Raw genomic sequence first — 25,103 nt, 5'->3', positions numbered from 1 at the left:
ACAATGTCAAACAAGCTAGTCACTTCGGTTTCCTGAAGATGCTACATCTGGCCAATAGGCAGTTCTGGTGGCCACAGATGAAGGAGGACATTGAGGCTTACGTACAAAACTGCCCAAACTATGCTGCTATGAAAACCAGGCCAGGGAAACCGCTGGGTCTGCTGCAGCCGGTTGGCGACCCTGTCTGGCCATGGGAGGAGATCGCTATGGATTTTATAATGGACCTCCCAGAGAGAAATGGGAGCATGGTGATCTGGACAGTAATAGACCTTTTTTCTAAGCAGGCCTACTTCATCACCTGTCTAAGCTCACAAGCTGGCCAAATTGTTCCTGATCCATGTCTACCGGCTACACGGGGTACCAAGAAGGATAATAACGGACTGGGGAGTCCAATTTACAGCCAAATTTTAAGGGGAGTTTGTTCGGGTGATCAGTTCCTCGCAAGATCTCAGCTCTGCCTTCCATCCAAATACCAACGGAGTTGCGGAGAGAACCAATGCGATGGTTGAGCAGTATCTCCAGTGTTACGTTACCTATCAGCAGAATGATTGGGCAGAGCTTCTGCTAATGATAGAGCTGCTAATGACAATTAGGTCATTGGGTGCTGCTTTTCTCCATTATTCTCCATTTCAAGTAATAAAGGAGAAAATTTCCTAGTACATCTCCATGAAAGTTATGATTCACTGTGTTTCAGTGGATTCATTAGAAGTCAAACAACCAGAACTATTTTACTGGTAGCCAACTGTATTGGAGCATAAGCATGTGTATATCAGGATATTTGCACAAATGACAAGATCCAATTCCCTCATTTCCATAGCATTCTGCTATGTTCTGAAACAATTAAGACAGCTCCGTTCCTTAAAGTTTTAGCTGTTGTGGTATCTTTAGCATCTAATTAATATGCATATATTCTAACATTCATCATCTTATTACAGAGCCTCACACCAAAGTGCATCAGGTTCATTATGTTCATTGTTCATCTACTTATCACTGACTTTCAAGGTGATTCTTTGGCTTCTGAGAAGCACTTCCATTTTAAAGAACTACCATTAAATTCAGGAATATTTCAATTTCTCAAGGGCCTGGTTTACCTGTTCTGTATCTATGCTGAATGTTCTTCCTCACAACTTATTATATTACATGGACAGGTTTTTTTTTTTTCATTTCTTGGCCCATATCTCTCTGGTAGAAAAAGGAAAATGTGGAGCTTCTCATTCCCTCAGTTGCTTCAGTTCATTCACTGATGTTCATATTTAGCAGAGCATAACCAAGTCCATTCTGAGCATCTCTAGGCAGAAACCTAAAATCCCAAAGGAGAAGTAAAATGTATTAAGGAATGTATTAAAGATGCTGCAAAGGCATCTTTAAGCTTTCTATCCTCATGATGAGGGGGGAAAAGAAATGAGTATTCTTTTGGCAGTAAGGCTGTGCTTTTTTAGAAAGCTGATTATTTTCTTAAATATTGCATAATAAAGCATTAAATCAGGCAGTCAAATGCACAGTTGTGCACTTTTGTAAAAGTGCTGAGTGTGAGAGTATGATGACAGCTACTGGAGACAAGTATCTAATGTGGTTTTGCTATGATGTAACCATATAACTGATTCCAACTTGATTAAAATGCTTTTCACTTCAGTCACCAGATCAATACATTAGCACTATGAATTAGCTAGGGTATTTATTAATTTATTATTAATTTATTAAATTTATTTGCTGCCCATCTCATCTCAAAGCAACTCTGGACTGCATATAGAGTTATAAAAAACATTAAAACTATTAGCTACAAAATGGCAATACACGCAAAAGAAATAAGTGACACAAGATGGAGGAGGAGGGAGCTGGATGCCTGGGGGAGGGAGTGGGATTAGCTCTTAATTAATCAACCATTCCCAATGTGAGGTTCCCCCTAATGGCCCAAGCCATCTGGCAGAACCAGGTCTTAAGGCTACTATGGAAAGTCACTCTCACATCATGGGATAAGATATTCCAAAGGGCAGGAGCTAGAGAATGCTTTTCTCCTCCTCTGCTAGTCAAAATTCCTTGACTGATGGGATCTTTCTAGAGTTCATCTGAAAGCCTGTTGTCCTCCATCCAGGCCCCCACTGCCTCCAAGCACTGCGGAAGTCACTTGGAACACCAGGGGTGGAGATGTTGAGTATCATCAACATACGAATGATACCTCAACCCATGATGAATGACCCACCTAGTAGCTTCATGTAGATGTTACAAAGGAGTGGAGAGAATACTAAGCCCTGTGTACACCACAAAGGAGTTGCCGCGGGCTGAACCTCTCACTCCCTATCAGCATCGATTTAGAGCAGCCTTGGAGAAAGAAGCCAAACCAGTGCAAAACTGCACTGTACTCCCAGCCTCAAGCTCCACAGATGGCCCAAAAGGATATCATAGTTGATTGTATTGAAGGCTTCTGAGAGGTCAAGAAGAGCATAGTATGGCACTATGTATACCCAACTTTACAAACAAAACTCTGGATGCTGTCAGGCAGTCAAATCATCCCAGATAGGCATTTCTGATTTCTAAAAACATACTTCAATCTATATATTTCAAGTTTAAAGAAGTATTGCTTTCAATGGGGCTACTTCCAGGTAATCCCATTGTAGGATTAGAGTTTCTGGAAGGGCTGAATCATTATGAGTCCTCAGATCCTCCCAAAAGGTTATTATTAATCCACAGGACATTCATTTGATGTATAATGGTCCATGTACTATATGCTGAACTGCACATTCATAATGTGTTTTTCCCCCCCAGTCATAAAGACATCCAACATTACACATTTGCTAACAGAGGAGATTAGCATCTGCAACAGAAGTGAACTTGGAAACTGTTTTCCCAATGTTCTATAAAAAAAATACCAAACAGCCTTCATTTTCTTGAAAATTAGGTCTGATGTGAAATTTAATTTATTAACAGCACAGGAAAGAAAAATACAGAAGCCAATTTCTATGTTTATGACGTCTTTAATACTAATTTACTAAGATGCAAAACAATAACTGAATTCCCATTCATCTGCAGCCAACAAGATATGAATATTAGCTTCAGACAAAATTAATTTGTTAAATTGTGCACCTTAAAAATAATCACTATTTTAGATGAATATTAATAATGAAAGCAACAATGAATAGAAAATGACTGATAGCTTTTTAGATCAAAAATAATTCAAGTATTTTGTAAAGTTCCTCAGACATTTGTCTTTGAATTTTAAATTTGTGCAATACCTATCATTGCATAGTAAAGAAAATCTTGTACAACTCCAGTCCTATGTAATTTATTTTAACATGCACCTAGAATATATTCTTGTTAATTTGCGTAGTGGCGCTTTCCTCTCTGAGAATTGGTTGAATTCAGTGGGATCATGCAGCATATCAATATAAGCAATATAAAATTTCCATACATTTCCTGTCGAGTTGAATCCTATCAATGAAACAAAAATATAACGACTGAAATGGTTTGTTTATTGTGTTGAACACCATTACAATGATATCGTGTTAAAAAAAAACCTAAGTTGCATGTGTTCTTTACAAAATATTGTAAATGAATGCTTATAAAATAAGTATAGACCTTAGCAGGTTTGATGATGTAAGGCTAGGACCACTGAAAACGTGACAATTCATTTCTGTGAGCTTTGTGGTTGTGTGGTCATTTATAGTCTATACGTAATCTGTGTATTTAAATGTATCTATACAGAACCAAACAGCAGAGGAGAAATTTAGAAAAGAAATTATATTTCTTATGAAATTGTTAGTGTAACAAAAAGTTACCCTAACTCTTTATCATATGTACATAATTGGGGACCAGTGTGGTCTGATTTTTTTAAAAAATCACATCGCACATTACAATGTTTTGTGAATTACATAAAGATTTTACTTAATATAACAGATTGACCTTTGTAGCCATATTGAATGGCACTATCTACTGTGGTTACCACTTCTCCCAAAACAAAACCCAACCTTAGCACCTATTTATTTTAATCTCCAATATACTTAAACAAAAAGTGGCATTACATAAAATATTCTATAGGGCCATTTTATTGGAAGAGAGAGGATTTGAGCACGTCACATATAGAATTTATTCCAATTTGTTTTTCAGGTCAGGAAGAAAAGGTAAAATTCATTGCTGACTTTGGAGAGTATTAACCTTAAATATCAGTATAATTGCATTCCAGACTTTCCCCTGCTTTTTTCACTCACTATAGAACAGTAACTTCAATACATTGCAAGGATTATGTAAAGACAGCAACCTGCTAAATGGAAGTGCCTAACATTTTTGTGACCAATGATGCACTATAAGCACAATAAGTCACATTAGTAATGGGAGCTGGAGTTTCAGGAAAGGTATTCTTATTTAGGTATGGTAAACAGTTCATGCTCCTTATTTCTTACATTTCCCATTTAAAAAATGAGGAACCATTTTTCTTATTTCCACTGAATTTCAATAGCATCTCAATAGTTCTGGGTCTAAATAAGTAAGCAAATAAAGCAAATAAATAAAAATTCAGGTGCTACAGTTGGTCCAAGGACCACAAATTGCCCACCCAAGTTAACTCAAAAATGATTGTCATGCCAAACCACTATGATTTCACACAATTGTCAATAAAGCTTGATGAAAGGCATCCCAAAACATTGGTATAGTATTAAGTGACCCAAGGAAATCTAAAAATAAATTCAAACATAACTTGAAAAGTATCAGATTTTGCTTTGCTTTCTTTTTTTAATGCTAATACACAATGGGTAAAATATCTCAAAAGAATAAAACATTTATATACAGATTGAAATAATTTCTATATGATTAACCAAATTATAAATAGCTCATGCCCAAATACCTGTGACTGGGGAAAAAGCTTTTAAGTAAGTAGCTTTTTCATTATGCGCTTAAAGCTTATTCCAAAGCAGTCTTCCATTGCAATGATCAAGCATTTGGAGTTTTGGATATGATTGCAGGTTGAGTTTACACTGCTCTGATGTCATAGCAACTGTAATAAAGGATAACAATATGTTTGTTATCTTATGGCTGCTTTAATGACCATGATTGCTTAATTAGCACCGGTACTGTGTCCCAGCACACAGGCGTAGAAAACCCCTAAGCACAACTGCAGCAGCAGCTGCACCAACAGTGCTAACAAAACCAAAGTGGGATGTTGCCTTGTATATTGGCATAATATTAACTTGCGGTTGGCCAGCAGAGGTGCATCTATACAAGCAAGCTTTATTTCCACTACACTTTGGGGGTTACCATTACGGCTTTTCCCATTTACTAATTAGAGAAGTGATGAAAAGCCGTGATTATGGCAGAGCTTGGATGCTTGGGAGAAGGGAAGAGGCTATATTATTGTTTCATGAATGCCACTTCTCTGTTTAAGCAGGATTCAATGTTATCTGGTTATGCACATGGCAATATTCTCATTGTTTTTTCTAATTCAGACCTCCATGACAGTAACCACATGTAGTCTAATAGGAAGGTTCAAAGCTATGCTTTGAAAAATAATTACTACAGAAATAAATTCAAAAAGACATGGATATCTGGATGCTGTTTATGCACTTTTAAAAAATGAAAGGAGTCCTGAGGGTGAGGGGAGACTGGGCTTTATAAAACAATACACCGAACGCCTTAACCTGTTAAAAGCTCTCAGTATTTTACAAGTACTTAAGGCTTATTTAGGCTTCTTTCCTGTCATACAATATGAGACTGAGAAAGGAAAACAACATGGCAAAATGAAAAAGACATAAGCTTGGCACTTCTGTGATTAATTTGAGAGGGTGTCAGTTTCTTACAATATATACAAAATATCTGCATGGATGCAAATAATGCATTTGAAGAGGAAAAAATCATTGTATACATATGCATTTACACATATTGGTTTTGGACGGACCTTTTTTTTTTTTTGGTTTTAAGCATACATATTTAAAAAGCATACCTCTTATTTGTGGAATTTCCCTGCACTATGCCCACTCTAAAATATAAAGTGCTACCCCAAAATTAAATAGGAGCAACATTTTATGAATGTGTACAGCTTAAGATCATGTATGGAACGAAACATTTCAAAATGTGTAATAATGGAGCTTGATAAGACTTCCCCCAAAGCATTTTTTAAAAATATATTTCAATGTAGTATGATTTGCCATTCCTCAAAGAGGCTTGCCCCAAAGCAATAAATAAACAAAATAAAGAATACCTATAATAGGTAGAATTAAGGAATTATCCTCTGTTTCATAGGTAAAACCTAGAATCAGCTCTTCTGTGTTTTGTTCTATCATGTTCTTGGTAAATAGATTTTATTTGGGACCCTCTTGCTAGCTTGTTTACTGTGTTTATGCCATGCAGTTCACCATTTCAGAAATTATCATGCCACTGGAGTCTGCCATTAATATTAAAAGATCATGCGAACTCAAATTACTAAGAAATTCTTTACCTATTTAAATAGTTCGAAAGAGTTTACTTATTGCGCTTGGTTTGTTTGCTCCATTTTTGTTCAGAACAAAAAATAGTTCCTTCCCAAAGTTTGTTTTATCCCTAACATCCCCCAAAAAAGAGAGAAATGAGTGGAGGAAGTCCTTGAATTTAAATCTCCAGTAAAGGACAGTTTTCCTTCAGCCCTTTCATAAATGCCTCCACTTGCCACTGGTAGACAATGACTGGTATGCTTCTGCTGCAGGAAGAGCCAGCTGCTTCAAAGAGCCTCCATAGCCAGAGTCCACATTCAAGCACAGCCACATTCTTCCAGGGAATTCCTTAGATGCCTTGTTGACTTGGATCATATCTTCTCTTTTTTACATTTCTTCCAATTAAAGGAGAGATAGGAAATAAAAAATAGACTAGTGAGGCATATGGGAACCACAAGTCATAATCATCACATTAGAGTATGGGCTCACATTTAGACTTCCCAGATGTAACCTTGAAAAAGTTTTATATTTAAAAGCTTTCAAAGCAGAGTTCTGAGAGAAATTTTTAAATGAAAATGAAATTTTAATCCTACATACCATTTTGTACAGTATCAAGGACACATCATAGAGAAGAACTCTGCTGACATATCCAATGGACTGCAATGTAGGATGTCTTTTGTGTCAGCCCATAACTGCAATGCGCAACATATACTTTTTTCTCCATACAGAAACGGCTCTTAAAGCAGAATGGACACCTAGGGGTGTTAACTGCATGACTGAAAGTGTGTTGATGTCATTAGCACAGAAAAAGCTTTCAGTATAAACATCCATTCTCGTCTTATATAAATATGCTATATAAATAAACAGCAAGGCATTACGAGGCAACACAAAAATTGGATGCAACTTCCCCATAATCTGGCTTTATGTGGGGCATCAAGCAAGGGATTCATGCATTTAATCTTAACACTGTGCGTGTGCACTGCTCCACCACCACCTTATCATGCAGTAACACATAGAACAGGATTTCACAAATTCCCTAACGTTATGAAACGTAAAAGCCTTTAGTTCTTCCACTGCATGCTCAAATTAAAAAGATTTTGCTGTTTTTATTGCTAGTACTTGTTTTGCTAGTAAAGTATAGATGATTGCCAAAAGAACAAACTTTAACATGAACAAACTTGTACTATATACTTCTGTACTATATATTTGAAACATGCAGTTTACAGCTACAGCTCTGTTATAACAATATTTGCATTGGCTTTTGTATATGCCATATATCTCCAAATATATACTGCATCGCGGTGAGTGAATATTCCAGTGTAATACGATAATATTTATGCTATGAAGTATTGGCAGATCTGATATAACTATCCCAAGACATTAATTATCACAATTGCTGCTTTCAGAAGTAGGTAGCTGTTTGAACTCTACAAATTTGCTACTTTTCATAGTGTACAGTATTCGTCCTATGGTCAGTTAATTTTCTTCTATTCTCATGTTACAACTCAGGATATTTCTTGCATCTTGTTTACAAAATCTTAAACCACAATGATTTTTTTTGACCTCAAAGATATCACACAACACTGCTTTTACTAAAACAGACTAAAATGGTTCTCTCTGTGGACTTTATGAAAATAAAGATTTGAACACTACGCCTTTGCTATGTTTTCATACCCCAAAATGTTTTAATGATTTATGAGAAGAGCTTAAAAATAATCCCCAAACCTACAATTTTCTATAGATTTACAATTATATAGTATAATTAATCTTACATTCTAATGTAGTTAGAGTGACAGTGTATCTTAAAAAACAACAATGTAAAAAGTTATGCATTTGGCGGTGTATATAATATGCAACAATATATGGAAAAATTGGCCATATTGTGGGCTCTTTTCCCACCATAGCATCATCTCTTATCTACTATTTTCATGTGAAAACTAGCTTATGGAAATTACTATATTTAATTTCCCAATTGAGTGTTGAATTTGTGAATTCTACACTTTGTGCATATAGACAGCAAGGCTATTCCTACTCACAGTTCTTCCATATTTAATCAGAATTAAATCTTGTTTATTGCCACCAGTTTTTTCCTCAACTAAGTATGCATAGGGTTGTAGTCTACTTCAACTGATCTGATAAAATCCTTCTCAAGGAAATAATAACAATATGAAGCATATTATTAACATGAATTTATATCGCTATATTCTTTTAAATAGTTTGTAACTGATCTCACATGAAATAAAATCTCTTCTCCCAAATAGGAAAAAATGCCAGACAAAGCTGTGCATGTTGGAAGAAGAGAAATGTACTGCACAAGTTCAGATTTCATAAAATATAGACAAAGGTTATGATACTCATTTTATGATTTTACAGTTTGTTTGATCAATACAAGAACAATATGACTATATCAACTCATAAATGAAATTTGCATATGGTCAGCAATTCTTTAAACATTCTTGGATAGTTTATTAATGTGAATTCAGAACTCATAAAAACTTTTTATTTTCATTTTATTACAACTAATTAAGATATGCTTGAAGGAAGTAATCTACCAGAACTGTGTTTACTTACAATGTCTTGCTAGATAATTTTGTTATACCAACTTTATTAGAATAATCTTATGTGTGGTTTCAAAGGCAGAATTTGATAAAGGTTCCATGAACACCAAAAAGACAGAAGTTGAAACTCGAAGCAAAATATGAAACATACTTGGACCAGATCGAAATACATCTTTGAGATTGTAATAAAAAAACAACCCTTCCATAAAGAAGGCAAAGAATGCCTATGGTAGGAATGAAGCAAATGCTCTTCAAAATTAGAAAGTAATTTATGTCATAGATCTAAAGGTCCTTTCATGCAGTATCATTTTCCTACTGTGAGAGAATCACGGTGGCTAATACCTGGAGCTTAGTGAATGAGGAAAAGAGAGAAAGAATGGCCATCAGCTGCACAATGGAGGAAAAAGAAAACTAGCACTCCAGGCAATGCCTCATCCCAACCGTGATTGTTTCTTTGTGACATTTTATTTCACAGAAGGCAAAACAGCCTATCACCAAATAACCATCTCTTCAACATGCTGAAGGATTGTAAAAACCGAAAGCTGGAAAAAGATCAGGAGTTCCCAAAAGAAAATTGACATTTTCGTTGTGAAATAGTTTGAAAACTGGTTGCTATGTGATTTGAATGCAGGATGGGGAAAAAATCTTTGGTGACTGTAAGCCTTATTTCTTCCAAAAATGTAGGCCTACAATAATTGGGTAATGAAGCAATTAGGACACCAAAATAGATAAGGGTGGCATTTGGAGGAATGGGGGTTCCTGGATTTTGGTTTTGTTTTGGTTTTATTTCTGGTGTGTTATGACTAAAGAAAGGTATAAATTTCTTTTAATATTTTTCACCTGCTTCTTTTTGTTATCTGCTGAAATTCAGGAGTAAGATATCTCCTGGCTTTGGGCTATGTGCAGCCTCCAGTTGATATATTCCCTTTTTATTAATGAGTTGTGCTATTCATACAAGAAGCTCTATTTTTCACCTTTTGGATTTTGTCCAGAATAGCTTTTTTAAAAAATTGAAATTGGCCATTCCCACTAAAGGGAAGCTCATCAATATAGTATTTTACTCTTGAATGAAATGAGATGACCCAAGCCATGAATGGTGATAGAGGACCACTCCCTGAAGCCCATGTTTCAAGGTGATAAGTTATTATTTTTATTGAGTGACTGCATGATATTAAAATCTTTGCCCCTTGACAGAGGTTCAAAAAAAGGGACCTGCTTTCCTCTACTGTATGAAATTGTATGTACAAGTCTTTAAAATCAGAAAGATTGTAGTAGCAGATGAGAGAAAAAAAGTCTACTGAATACATTTAAGCTTACTGCCCTACGGCCTGTCAAAAGAGAATGATATCTATTTTCTGTGCTGGTAAGTTTACTATTTGCCTTTAGATGTCTGTACAAACTTCTTTCCTACTGGATTTGGGATAGCTTATTTTGCTATTCCTGAGAAATCTGTTAACAATGGAATAGCTATAAACACGAAAGCCTCCGACAGATAGTGAAGTCTGAAAGCTGGGAATTACGGTTTCCGTAATAACAGGGATATTGCAATCCTCGGCATCTTTTCAGTACATGAGCTAATGTGATTAAGATTCTGATTTTTCATTAAAGCATCTACAGAGGAAGATGACATCAAAGAACATCACTTTGAATCCCATTTACAGTTCTCCAAATTGGACAAAGGAATAATTGTCTGAAATTTGAGCACAATGGCAGGCAAAAAAGATCTGAGGGAACAATGGGACTCACACTTCAGGGGACACATGGAATGGTGAGGTGGAACCAGTTTCCTCTTTAGATATTAAGGAACATTCTAGAGTAGGGAACTAAAAAGATGCAAAAGCTTTATGATTTATACAGTATAAATCTACAAAAATGGGCATTTTTTTAATGGCAAATAGGAGAAATTTGTTTTGTTTAAGGAAAATTAAACCAAAAAACCTGAATCTTCTGTTTTAACGCATTGTAAGCCGCCCTGAGTCTCCGGAGAAGGGCGGCATATAAATCAAATTTTTAAAAAAATCATTGCTGGGGGAAATCCCAGTTTTCTTTTCAGTTAAATACATTATTCAAAACAAATTAAGTAGAAAAGAAATATGGTTATACACATAAAATCTGTATTTCAGTATAGCAAATTGAAAAGATGTAACTACATCTTGCTTATTTAGAAAGAAGCTGTTTATTTTTCAACTTTATTTAATTAATTTAATTTAATTAATTAACTTAGTTTATTTAATTAGGCAACCTTTAATTATGGGGGAAATTCAGAATAAGGACTAAAAGGATACAATTGTGATTGGAAAAAAAGAATGACAATATATCATTCTAGTTCTTTGGCAAAAGGCTTGGAGGAATAACATGAAATTGGCTGTCTCTGGTATGGAGAAACAGTATGCACTACAATGCAACAACAGATTTTGCAATCCCACCTAACAGTAGGCAACTCCTTTTTTTTATGCCCAACAAGAAAATAATTTAATTCCAGCCATACAATAAACTTTAACAAAACATTAAAAAAACCTTGCTTTTTATCCATCCATCCATCCATTCACCTCTGTGTCTTATAAGAAATAAATGGCTTTAAAATGTATCATGCACAATATCAATACAATTATTTATTTATTCAATTTCTATAATCACTCATCTCAGTCCAATGACCCTAGTAGTATATACTATGAATTGTATATTTTAATTAAAATTCTTTTGGATCATGGATACATATTTCAGAGTGCTTACACCCAGAACAAGTTGGGATTCAAAAAAGGAGGGAAAGATCAATTTTAATTCAGAGCTCAGCAGCTCTATAAAACAACACTAATATTATTTTATTCCCCATTATAGTGCTGATTCTAACCAAACATTAAGTTTAGTCACGTGTGTAGCTTTCACAAGATTTGTGAAAATAAGAATTCTTTGTTTTTTTAAAGACACACCAAATCGTATAGAAATCTAGTCTCTTTACTAAGGAACATTTACAAAATGTTATGTTATGTTATGTTTATTATATTTGTATACCACCCTTCTCCCGAAGGACTCAGGGCGGTGATCAGCCAGCAGATAAAATACAAAATATACAAAAATTAAAACAATATTAAAAACCAATTAAATTAATTTGGCCCTCAGTTAATTAAATTAATTTGGCCCCCATATTAAAACCCATAATTTAGCAATTTAAAATTAAAGCAATTTAAAAAGTATGGTCAGGTCAGCCCAGCTTGATGAAACAAAAACGTCTTTAAGACATGGCGGAAAGTGCGCAGATCCGGGATCCGCCGTATCTCCGGGGGCAACTCGTTCCAGAGGGTAGGTGCCCCCACAGAGAAGGCTCTCCCCCTGGGGGCCGCCAGCCGACATTGTTTGGCCGACGGCACCCTGAGGAGCCCCTCTCTGTGGGAGTGTACTGGTCGGTGGGAGTCTACTGGCGGCAGAAGGCAGTCTCGTAAATACCGGGTCCTAAGCCATGGAGCGCTCTAAAGGTGGTAACCAATACCTTGAAACGCACCCGGAAGACCACTGGGAGCCAGTGCAGCTCGCGCAGGAGAGGTGTTACATTTGCGCCGAATGTTTACCCTAAAAATATTTGAATTCAACTTTTCATGCGTCTGAAGAAAGTTAACAACTATCACATAAGTACTAAAAAATTTTAATTAGACAATATAGTATTATAATAGGAACATAATGAGTTGGATCCAGAAGTGCATGAATGAAATGTCACATCACTCATTAGGGACTGCACTTCCCCCTCTTCTTCCCCCTCAAGCTACTCTCACAAATCTCATCCATTTTCTCCTCTTGCTGCAGATCTTGATGTTTTTTCACAAAGTGGAAGGGTCTCCTGGCCCTCAGAGGATGCAGTGAGGATAAGAGGACAGAAAAGTCCAGCTAGGTGAAGGGTTTTAGTCATGATCCAAACTAAGAATACTCAGAAAAGAACATTCTCAGATAGGTATTATGATGCCACACTAAAATATTTAGCTGTTTCTATAGAGTTATTCCTTAAGTGTGCTTTCCATTTGAAGACCTATATTTTGTCTTTTTAAACTTAAAATATAATCTTAAATTATAGAATTGGATGTTGTTGCATACAGTAATATTATTAGCAGATAACATAAATATTCTGAGTTCTCTTAAGACTCTCATACATACAAAATGAAGCAGCAAAATATGAGAAGACCTATCTAGATTCTAGTGAGAAAATCTACCTTTTTTCCCCAGCTTTACCCCAAAGAAACATGCACTTCAAGCTGAGAGCTAGGCGAGGCCATCATATTTGAGGTTCTGCTACAGAATAAAATAGTTTTCTATAAAAAAGCAAGAGAACTATTAAGATGTTTACACTGCATGACTATCCATACAGAGATATCAATTCATAATATTTCATATAATGTATATGTAAATGTCACACAAGATGCAAAGTACCATTTGAGTGGAGTTCTTTGAATGTAAGATACTGTCATAAATAAAGATCTGAAGGAAGAGGCATTTTTCTTAGACATTAAACTATTTTTTTGCTGTTTTTTTCCTGAGCCCTTCCCCTCCTCTTCCACATCAGATGTTTTGTTTTGTAAAAAAAAAATGCTCCTAAAATTTGCTCAATGTCTTATTGAATTTTTGTGACATAATCTTGAGATCATAAAAGACAACATCCTTTGTTTATAACTTAGGACATTGCATGAGTCCAGCCAATTTAGGTTATTCAAGAAACTATGGATTAAACAAGCGTGTGTGGAGAATAATGTGAAGTGGGCTAATGTCCTTACCTCAATTCCCTCTGAAAGGGTGTAGAATCTTGTTTTCATAACATTAAGAAGTAAATTATTATCTCAATGATCTGAACAGAATTAAAAGCAGGACATGTTATTAGTAAGCATATTTCATATGTCCTGATAATATATAAACTATATTAATTGCAAAATTAGTAAGATTTGTGTTTATTTAGTTTTATATAAAAATACACCTTATTTTTGTTTTATAATTTATATCAACTGATATAAGAGAAATACTTCTTTCTAACTTTCCCACAATACATTATTTCAGCCCCTAATAACAAACAAACTAAAAACCTGTCATAAGGAACTGGGTGCAGTGTGTCAATGGGGTAGGGGGAGATTTAAAACAATCAAGATAACAGCTGCAACTAAACAATAAATTTTTGAGGTGTGTTGCGATCTTGAATTTTTCTATCTCACCCCCGCCCCCCATGCTCTAACGGTGCAGATAAATTGTGAAAGCTGCTTCTATATGACTAGAGGATGAAGGTTTCCTAGGCCCATTTACTAATTCATACATAGGGCAATTGCATTAAAGCAACTGTTTACTATTAAGCTTTTGCCGAACCATTTTCATTAAGCATTCTATCCTAGAAAGAATTCTTAAACCCCACCCTATTAGCCGAAAAATGTATGTGCTCTCTCTGTATCTATCTCTGTGTGTAGTATTTAATATGGGGATACAAAAGTCCTAGGTTTCTCTCACCTTCTTTATTTAGATTAAGGAGAAAAAATGAGACAGCCATGAACTCGCAAACATTTCCTTCTTAGTTTCAAATTCAGATTCTTGGAAAAGTCACTTGGACTTGTACAGATCAGGTTGTCTTTTTTAAAACTGCATTTTATGTTGGGCCATATCTACTATGCTGCCATTTTGTCAGATATTTTTCAAAATTCTATTTTTTTCCACTGCCAATTCAAAGAATCAAAATCGTTATATGTTTATTTTTACGAATACATAGACAAAGTGTAGTATAGAGGCATCAGCTGTATAAATCAACTTATTCTTAAAATACATAGGTGCTGAAATAATTCATTGCAAATTAGTTCCAGTCAAGGTACAGAGGGATAGATGAGGTTATGAAATGAGTATGAGTCTGTGTATGCAAAAGATTTTACAGATTGGAGTTTCTGCCAAGAGGAGGGCTATCTTATCAATAATACTGCTTGATTTAAACTATGCTCTCCCAAGATGAAAAAATTAGTTTTGAGATTTGAGATTTGGTTCAAATTTCAGTTTCATACTACTTGGGTGAGTTACGTATTTTCACTGACCTTATCAGTTTTCCTTCTGCAAAATGAATTCTTTATTGTGTTCTTGGAATGTAATGCAGAATTAATTTTGACATTTGGGAATTGAACTGTTTTGCATTCAGGCTTTCTGGACCCTACTGAAGCCCTCAAGGTAGCATTTTGTAAATAACTACTCTTTTTAGAACAACATCTTTGCACTGGTCATGTCCACAGCAATTTCACAAGCTTCCTTAGGTTGAAGATCTCTAATACTATCCAAGGAGTCAGATGCAGTAATTTGCTGCAATACAAAGATGTCTTTCAGACTATGTTGGGTGACTCTATTAGATACTCTATATTACAACTTTGCACCCTGGTGACATTTCTGAGATTTCTTAAAAAGATACTTGGTCTTTTACAAAATATGGATTTTTTAAAAGTAAACCACTACTGGAGATCTTGTAGCAGGAACTCAAAATCTAGTGATGTAAGCAGGAAGAAGTGCTATAGCCACTGAAAAAAAGACATGCGGCATTGCTTACTTAAAGCCCCATCCTGTCCCCCCAAGGACAATAGCTGCTACCAGGATGGCACCAGCGATGGAACCTATTATAAGATTGGTGGCGCTAGGACCTGTGACAAAGGATGATGGGAAGAAAGAGATCAGAACCAACCACTTAATTCATTCACATCCAGGGAAATGTAGTAAAACAATTTAAAATAAGTGAGCTATTAAATTATTTAAAAGAAACATTTTCAAACGGGCCAAAGTTATTTAAAAACTACATGAAGATTTTTTTTAAGATAGATGAATTATCTATCATGCTTCCATATAGAAACTAACACTTCCCTAGAATATTTCTTACTAATGAAACTATGGACTTAAGTTTAAATTTATCTAAACATTTATAATGCCATGAATACCTTACAATTTTGCAGTATTCAAACATTTTTAAATAAAAAAGTCAAGATAGTATGTTTCTTTACTTGATAGACAACTAACTTTTTAAATTATTGGATGAAGTTTGGAAGAATTTTAAAGAACAAAAAAGAAAAAAAAGGAGCATCAGGAGAAACAGGGAAAAAGTACAAAGACAACTAAAAATAACAAAAAAACAACAATAAGCTAAATTGGTCCATGGAAATAAGTGCAAAACCTGGAAATCCAATCACCTGTGGGTGAAAGAAGTCAAGTGATAAGTTCTGGGTCTATTCTTTCAAATTTTATTTACATTCCATATACACTGAAAAATACTTTTGTTTAGTGACTTAAGTAAATGTCTTCTGTGGCATTGTAAATCATTGTGTACTTGAGTATTTCCATCAAAGCTGACCCTTAAAACAACAAACACCATCACTATTTTACTTCTCAACAAAATGATACATATCTGATTTAATCTTTTGTTTTATTCACAGTATAGTCTTTTAAAAAGCAAGACACAGATTAGAAATGATTTTGAACATGTGCTAATGCTGTTAAAAAATCCATAGTTAAAACTAATATGGACATTTAAAAACAGTTTGTTTTTAAATTTTAAAAAGTAGGATTTTGTGCAAGTGCTATTGGAAATTGTGATTATTTATACAGGAAGTAATTATTTATTTTATCCCAGTCTTAATGCCTAGAAGCATGCCCGTCTTTTTTTATTCACTCCCCTGCTCACCTGAGAGATAGCTAGTTTTGTTAAGTGTAAATAACAGAAAGGATGGAGTGCCTGAAAGTAGCCCTCCTGCTATTAAAACGAAGAGCAGTTTATATTTACAACATGGGAAATTCTCCATGTTCCTTCCTGGCAAGGAATTTCTTATGCCTGGTGAGCTTCTTGGCTTGAGGGTCATCTTTAAACCATCTACCCATAGAAGAGCTTCACTCGAGTCAACCTTGTAGCACTAGTTGAATTCAATATATACATTTGCAAACATCTTTTCTTATGAAAATGGTGGCATGCAAATATAGAAAGATTGCTTTTGGCAATTTAGACGATAACAAATTTGATAATCCAAACTGGATTCCCATCGTGCAGCAAGTTAATTCCCTTTGCTGATCAGGAATTAATCTGCTGGGTGACTGCTAGGTTAAAACATTCTCTTCTATTAGATTCTGACTAATGCAATGTAGAAAATCAATTCCTCTAATGAGGGCCATCATACTTTTCTTTCCTTCAGATCCTTTATTATAAAGGCTCTCCACAAGCATCTTAATATCTAGCCTGATGAAGAATGATAGTTTCCTCATTTAATGATGTTTCAGCTGCTCCTAGATAGAAATTCAATTCTACTGTTATTTAATCAAATTTTACTGAAAAATTGTAATAGTTTGGATTAATAATGAATTTTCTGTAACATGCACATATTTATCATTTCTTAAAACAAAACTGTAGGCAGATCACACACTGATGCAAAAAAAACAAGTAAGCAGTCATTAGTTATGATAGTATCACTACTATGAATAACAAAGCAATTTTGATTTTAAGAAAATGTAATTTTAGATGAATCATCATAAGAAAATTAGGATCCTCTCCTTTTCTCTACAGCCACCAGTGACCACTAAAGCTGTCTCTGCTTTCTTTAGTAGCTTGATCTTCCTAACATCAGAAATGCTACCATCAGGCTGAAGAACAGGATGGATGGACGAATGTAGTGTTATGGAAAATGTGCAGTTATCTGGAAAATCTGCTATTCTAGAAATAACAGCAGAATAATTTCTTGATTTTATAAATACAATTCAGTAGGCAGAATACATAGGAGCATGCATTATTTAAAAGGAAATCAAATAAAAAGTACAATTAATTCTAATGATATTGCTATAAAGAATATCTGATGATGTTCCCATAAAGTTCCTAAATGGTTGTACTTATTTTTAACCACATATATGGTTGACACATCAATATGCATATCAGTAATACCCTTGTTATCTATTTCAAAATGATTCATCTCATTTAATATAAATATTCATAATAGCCTTGATCCAATTTTAGTAACACACACAACAGATAAGCTCAGATGAGGAGCCCTATGATCATCAAAATAGCCTCTTGCTAGGCCAAGAAAATGTACATGGTCCTCTCAGCACTGGTGAGAATGCACATATTTGGATGCTCACTGGCTCTGCATGAAGAAAACTGTTTCCATGTACAGAGCTCCCTTACTCATCTAAGGTGCAACAGAACCAAACATTATTGATCTAGGTCAGAGTTTCTTAACCTTAGTCACTTCAAGGTGTCTGGACTTCAGATATGCTGGCTGAAGTATTCTGGGAGCTGAAATCCAGACATCTTAAAGTGGCTAAGATTGAAAAACGGTGATTTGGACAATTCTGCTTTTTAATTATTTAATTATTTACAACGTATACTTTTACTTACTATTCCTCTGAATGCTTCTGGCAATAAACCAAATTATATCAAGTGAACTAAGGTATCTATTACACAAATTTTTAAAACTATAATAACTTTTTGAAATTTTATTCATAATTTAGAGCATCAAAAACATATAAACATTGAATTGTATTAATTATAGTGCTACAAAATTGACAAACTATTTTTTTATGCCCCACATTATCCCAGACAGGAGAGAGTTAAACATTGCATGAGCATATCACACGACACAAATATTCAAATCACATGACAAATACAGTCACCACAGAACACAAAGCTAGTTGGAGTACACAGAGGGATCAGATGCGTACAGTTACCTCACACAGTAGGCACCAAACATAAAACTCTGAAACTAATAAATATGCTTACTCTATTCCCCACCCTGTGCCTCCAAATATCACCCCCAGTGCCAGAATGGTCCCTGCCACTGCACCTATAAGCCTGTTAGTGGCCATGCTCACTGTATAGAGGGAAGAGGGAAGATCTTTTAAAAAGACAATCATCACATACATAAAAGATCTGAAAAGAAAAATCATATGGCACCTCAGAATGATATACCATTTTCTGTCATTCACTTTGTAGAAAATTCATTTTAGCAGTTCTAAAAATAATTCAGCATATTTAAGTGCAATTTATTTTAAAAATTGATCAATGTTCTGTAATGCATTCATGGGTGGAGCTGTAACAAGGAAGATGATAGGCCTGGATTGGCTACAGTTTTGTAGCTCCTTTGCAGTTTGCATACACTGCAGAAGATGTACATTGAAATGGTGCTTCTCTTCTCTTTATGCAATCAACTAGAATTCTCCAAAAATATGCATCAGCTGCCTGCTGAAAATAATGAGTGATGCCCACATTCTAAGGACCATCCAAGGAGAAAGGAAAGAGAGGACATTCTGTTCAATTCTCAACTAACACTAGCCCATAAACATATCAGAACCTACAGAGGGATACATTGGTTTGATCGGCCTTCATGATAAATGCTAGAACTGTGTCTCTCAACCTTGGCAGCCTTCAGATGTGTGGACTCCAAGGTGGAGAAACATTGCTCTAGAGAATACAGTACTGATGACTGTTTAAAAACAGATATTCTATGACCAAATAACAACACACTCCTGTACTATTGGGAATATGTTGCATTATGATCAAACAGCCAAGGAAACTTTGATAATGGTCTTTACAAAATTTTAAAAGCATTCCCTAAATATGGCAAATATTTAAGATTTTTTAAAATATGAAAAAATGTTACTCAAATCATTCCAGGATTTTTAGGAATGTAGAAAGTATAGAAAATTAGAGGGGGAAAATTGGATATGAATCTGTGCAAAGTCTGAGCTATCGGCCACTATTACAAATTATTCTCTAGAAGGATTCCTCTAGCTTTCTATCGGCAGATGAAGTAGTTCCTAATCAACATCATTCAAACTGTTCATCTATAGTTTGGCTTGGCAAGCAGAGGGTCCCAGATAGATGCCTGTCCACCAAACCTAATATTTCATACATTAAGTGGGCCCCCACTAATGTTTATGTACCAATACACTTATTAATGATGAGGCACAAATCATATCATGTTCAATATAAAATTCATTTATGCTAGAGTAACGTGAATCTGTCCTGATTCTTCAAAACTAAGACTGGCAACTTCTATAACACTGGATTTCCGTCCCAATTAGAAACACATAAATGCAAAAGGCTTTAACTGTTTCTAATGTCTAAAATTTTAACTCCACATAAAAATGGATTTCCTTTCCAATCTAGCTTTACATTCTGCACTATTTCTAATAAACAACTGGTATATTCCAATTAGCAACTATTTAGGATTAACGAAAGGAAAGAGAAATATTCTAATCTATTAACCAGAATAATAAAGATTGTTGGTTGTGCATGTTGGGGTTATTTTTCTTTGTTATGGCAACATCTTACAAACTTTATAAAAATTAATTTGGAAGATAGACTATACTGAGTATGTATCAAAAGCAATTTGAATTCAGGAGGAAAAATGGGATGTAATATAACACATATCAATATTCAACTGAGGTTCATCCTAACTTTTTACGGGATTAGAATTTCCTTTAGGAATTAGGTTCAAAAATATCCTTCTGAAAGCTCTGGGTTTTTGATGTGTGGAATGTCCTTATTTGAGAAAATAAAAGTAATGTGAGAAATGTGCTTCTGTCTCCGCGGGATAAATAGCAATATAGGGTGTCTTGCTCGAATGTCAAATGATGTCTTCCTCCAGATCTCACAGAATCTCACCAATGCTAAAATACCCTCCACCAAAGCCTCTCTAGGTCAGTTATTGTTGTGGCTCCATCCTCTGAGCCTATCTTATCAGAGGAAGAAGGCTCCGAACATGAAGGAGAGGAGACGGCCAGGCCTCCCTCTCCAGGACCCTCCTCTCTGGCAATGCCTCAGGTGTCTCCCGAAGGAGAAGAGATTGGCCAGGAGCCAGGTGTTTCCAAGCCGTCGGATAGTGACGAAGAAACATTGTGGTTGGACCCACGCCAGCACTGGAGAGACAAGCGTGCGCAGCAGAAAAGGAGGCGTGCCAGAGATTAAGCTGAGTCACTGGACCACACCCCACAGGCTATAAAAGGGAGTGTGGTGGCCATTCGGACTCTGTGACAGACAAAGCTAATCTCTGGCAAGTCACTTTGCACCTTTGGACACAACGCCTATTTGCTGTGGATTTATTACAAACTGGACTATTCAAACTGTGTGTATTTTTGTCTGTGTTATCGGAGTAAAAGTTCTTGGCAGGCAGCTACGGAGTTGCTGCCAAGTTCCTTATCACTGACGTTGAGTGTTTGAAGAGTTTATTTAACCCTCGGCTGGCTGGTTGGGTGTGTGCATGGTATGGGGACAGAATAGTTATGTTATTTTACTAAATAAATACCAAACTGTATTTTAAATTCCCACTGACTCTCTAGCTTCAAACTCACAATGAGATTTATTATCCTATCCACCTGGAAATTATTTTATTGGGAAAAGTTGTTTAAATATTGATTGTAGGAAAATCTCTTGCAGTTCTAACTCTTAATATTACATTTTGAAGTTTATCTCTGACTTTAGAACCTGAAATATGTAAAAGGACCGAAAGAAATGAAGTACGCAAATGCAGTGAAAACAAGATGGTTTGTATAATTTTTGTTATAATAGGTACTTTTGCAAAGTATGACGATTACCTTCAACTTTCAAGTTCTATAAAAATCTCAGAGCTACAGGCATCCTCAACTTATGACCACAAATGAGCCCAACATTTCTGTTGCTAAGCAAGAAAGTTGTTAAGTGATTTTGCCCTATATTATGACCTTTCTTGCCACAGTTGTTAAGTGAATCACTGCACTTGTTATTTTAGTAGCACAATTGTTAAGTGAATCTGGCTTCCCCATTGACTTTGCTTGTCAGAAGGTTGCAAAAGGTGAACACATGACTTTGGGATACTGCAACCATCCTAAATATGAGTCAGTTGTCAAGTGTCCAAATTTTGATCATGTGACTGTGGGGATGCTGAAACAGTAGTAAGTGTGAAAAAGAGTCATAAGTCACTTTTTCAGTGCTTTGTAACTTTGAACGGTTACTAAATGAAGGGTTGTAAGTTGAGGACTTACCTGTATTGGTTTACCTAAACAGTCTATTGAACGCCAACTTAAATAGTTTTACACTTTGAGAATGTTAAAAGTTACAGAGCATAGGAAAAACCTTTTTTTTTAGGAAATAGTATAACACTGAAAATATTTTTAGTTGTGGAAGTTTTTAAAATAGTCACTAGTTGGTTGGATAGAAAAAGAACATTCTTAAATATTGCAGACTTTTAATGACTAAAATTATCTTTAGATTATGGCCCAATACCAGGGCTAGGATTATAGCCTCCCTTATGAATATGTAGGCAGAATTTTTGTTTCCAAATTGAAATTATAATCTGCATTATGTAAACAAAATACAAAATTAGGAAATTTTAAAACTAGGAACTGGAAAAATTGGGAGGCAAAGACATGGCTGTCTTCTATTTCTGTTACACAAATCTTTTCTTTGGAAACTGGCTTTAATGTTTTTCAATACCAGTTTGTTCCCATTTGCTCTTCATGTCTCCTACTCTAGAAATACCTTATTTTTTATCAAGTCTGGGTTTATCCAAAGGAGTTTCAAAAGATTTTACAAATCAAATCTTCCTTCAGACCCATTAGAATTCTATTTTCCACAAAGAGTTTTTGTTACTTAGAAGTAAGAAAAGATCATCAAAATATTGTCACAGAAGGACAACCTTCGTAGTACTTATTTTCAGTGAATTTTATATCTTGAGGAATGAAATCCTTCTCTCACTAGAAATGGGGTTTCTGAGATCATCAGGTCCTATATTGCATAATATGGGAGAATGAGTCTTTTATTACTGAAGCTTTCATTTAGAAAAAGGATAAGGCTGGAGAGAGAAGAGAAAAGCTACAACTAAGGCTTGCTTTTTGTTATCAAATGGCATAATACAGGACTGGAAAAGCATTAAAACACCCTTGTACCTATTTCTAGAGCTAGTCCCAGGGGTCCTCTAGTTCTGTCCTGTTACCATTTATGAATCTCTGATCAGTTTTACATAATTTCATGAATTTCTAGCATGTATATTAGCTTTGCTCCTCTCGAAATTTTCATACGTTTACAATCTACCAGTAACATTCCATTCTTTTATTAGGGTAGTCTAAAATTTACATGCATTAATAGCACTAAAACTCTATATAAGTAATATATCTATCAGAATTAATTTCTGTATAATGATGAATACAGAGTATAATACCATTCAGAAACCCTGTCCCCCACTATCAGTAGATTGTGTTCTTATAATCAATATTCCTTCCCACCTGCTAATTTATGGATTTATGGTGGAATTAAATGGATTCTAACATCTTAGATAGAAAGAATGGGCATGAAAATACAGTAATAAAATTCAAAATCATTCAAGTATTCAAATGATGCCCAGTTTAAAAATGCAAACTGCTACTCAGTCATATTTGAGCATTTTTACTCAATGCATTAAATTACATAAGTTTTTTAAATTGTGTGTTTGGGATCCTATAATGGATTCAAAATGGCTTTTTTGTATTCTGAATATTTAAATCAATAGTCATGCTGCAGTTAAAAAAATATATTAAGTTGCAAAAATAAAAAATAAGTAACTTAGTTTTTACAAATATATATTAATATCCTGTAACTTTTTTATTAGGTTCATGTTAAACAATCCAAGACTTTATTTCCTATATACACTTCCTATCCAACTAAATTCAGCAGGAGTTCTATATGCAGAGAACTGTGCTACAAATGACCTCTGAAAGTATCCAAGAATATTAGATTACTTCTATATATACATTATTTTAATAAAGGGTTTTAGGTGTTAAAATATAAAAATATAATCTTTATTATTATATAAACATACTCATACATTTAAAATGTTAGATATTTTGTCAGACCGATAGGTAGAATTATTATTAGAATTAATTATATTTTCTATATTTTAGAAAAAATAACAAAATTCAAAATATTTTCATATCATTGCTTTTTGTGAAATACCTCCTGAACCATAAATGTAAAATATAAAATATATGTAATAGTTTAATAGTTTTCAAATGCTTTGTTACAAATGTTCCTGTTAATAATATAATTTATATGGTGGTAAAAGGAACTGAAATCACACAAACCCTTTGGTCCACTTGGTTTTTCTGAGTCATCTTTCCTTCTAGGATCAAACATGCTACAATCTGTACCTGCCCAAGTAGTGGTACAAATGCAGGTGGCTTCATTACTGCACACCTAAAAAAAAAAGTTGGCATATATTAGTGTATCATTAAAATGGTGTCTTGGAGGAGACGGAGCAGAATAAGGGCTTCTGTTTGGAGAATGTTGCACTGATGTCTTCGGATAGCCACATGCTACCAGAGAAACAAAGTCATCTTATCATCACAGGAGAATCTAACTTGTTTCAGCGTTCCTTCAGAAACACACATTGCCCAATTAGCATAGAAATGCACAGCAATGAGCAATTAATAGCTTATAAGTTAAAATGCTTTCATTCTAGAATAAAAAAGAATCTCTGTGTTTTTCTGAAATCACAGCTGAAACTAGGTAAACAAACCTGTTCCATAGTTATGTGTATTTTTGATTGTCTATACATAGCCTGAAGAATCACTGTATATTTTCATAAGCAAAAAGACAACTTATTTTAGGAAAAACATTCTGTCATATCAGAAAATGTAACATTTCAATATGGTTTTAAGTGAAATGTTAACTCATTAACTATTCAGATAATCACATAAGAAAGAAAAATAATTTATTGTAATAACAACAAAAAATAAATGTATATGCTTGCCCGAGTCTCAAGGGCTCACAGTAATATCTCACAAATACTGATAGATATTTATAGCTCAGAGTTGAAATGAGGGGCTTGTGTGTTTGATTGTTTTCTTGCAGATCTTTCATTACTCAAACCAGGTAATATCATGAGTGCTCAATGAAGTTCATTAATGTTACCTAGTTCAAGCAATGAAACATTTGCAAGAAAACAACCAAGCTCAGAGAGCATCATGGACATCTCATTTCACAAGTACTTGGACCCAGGCTCAAGAAATAGGATGGATACTGATAAACTTCCCACTGGCTCAATATTTTTAGATACTCCAGTGTGAGTATCAAAAAGTGATCAGAATGGCTGCCATTCTGCAGCTGGGAATATTCTAGCTAGGAAAGGAAGAGGAGATGGTGGTTCAACAAGATCTTCAACAAAAAAAGCACCATTCA

General features: G+C 34.8%; 1 protein-coding gene across 5 annotated transcripts in view; it reads right to left on the bottom strand.

Annotated features, from left to right (window-relative positions):
- Nucleotides 1–2,880: 2,880 nt before the first annotated feature.
- The window catches only part of ADAM23 (ADAM metallopeptidase domain 23), an 85,545-nt gene continuing 63,322 nt past the window's right edge, over nt 2,881–25,103 (bottom strand). The window contains exons 24-26 of one of the 5 annotated variants that reach the window (XM_034431616.3): nt 24,008–24,119; nt 15,492–15,582; nt 6,431–6,787 (exon numbers count right to left, since the gene is read on the bottom strand). In XM_034431616.3, the coding sequence (XP_034287507.2) occupies nt 6,742–6,787; nt 15,492–15,582; nt 24,008–24,119 (249 nt within the window). In that variant the 3' untranslated portion in view covers nt 6,431–6,741. Of the gene's footprint in view, nt 6,788–15,487; nt 15,583–18,692; nt 18,784–24,007; nt 24,120–25,103 lie in introns of those variants that run through there. The other 4 variants (XM_034431626.3, XM_087882144.1, XM_034431639.3 and 1 more) reach the window with 4 other exon arrangements.

This window comes from Pantherophis guttatus, chromosome 1, assembly GCF_059756535.1.
Source record: "Pantherophis guttatus breed Tessera chromosome 1, ASM5975653v1, whole genome shotgun sequence".
Lineage (NCBI taxonomy): Eukaryota > Metazoa > Chordata > Lepidosauria > Squamata > Colubridae > Pantherophis > Pantherophis guttatus.
This window is presented reverse-complemented; position numbering and strand designations above follow the sequence as displayed.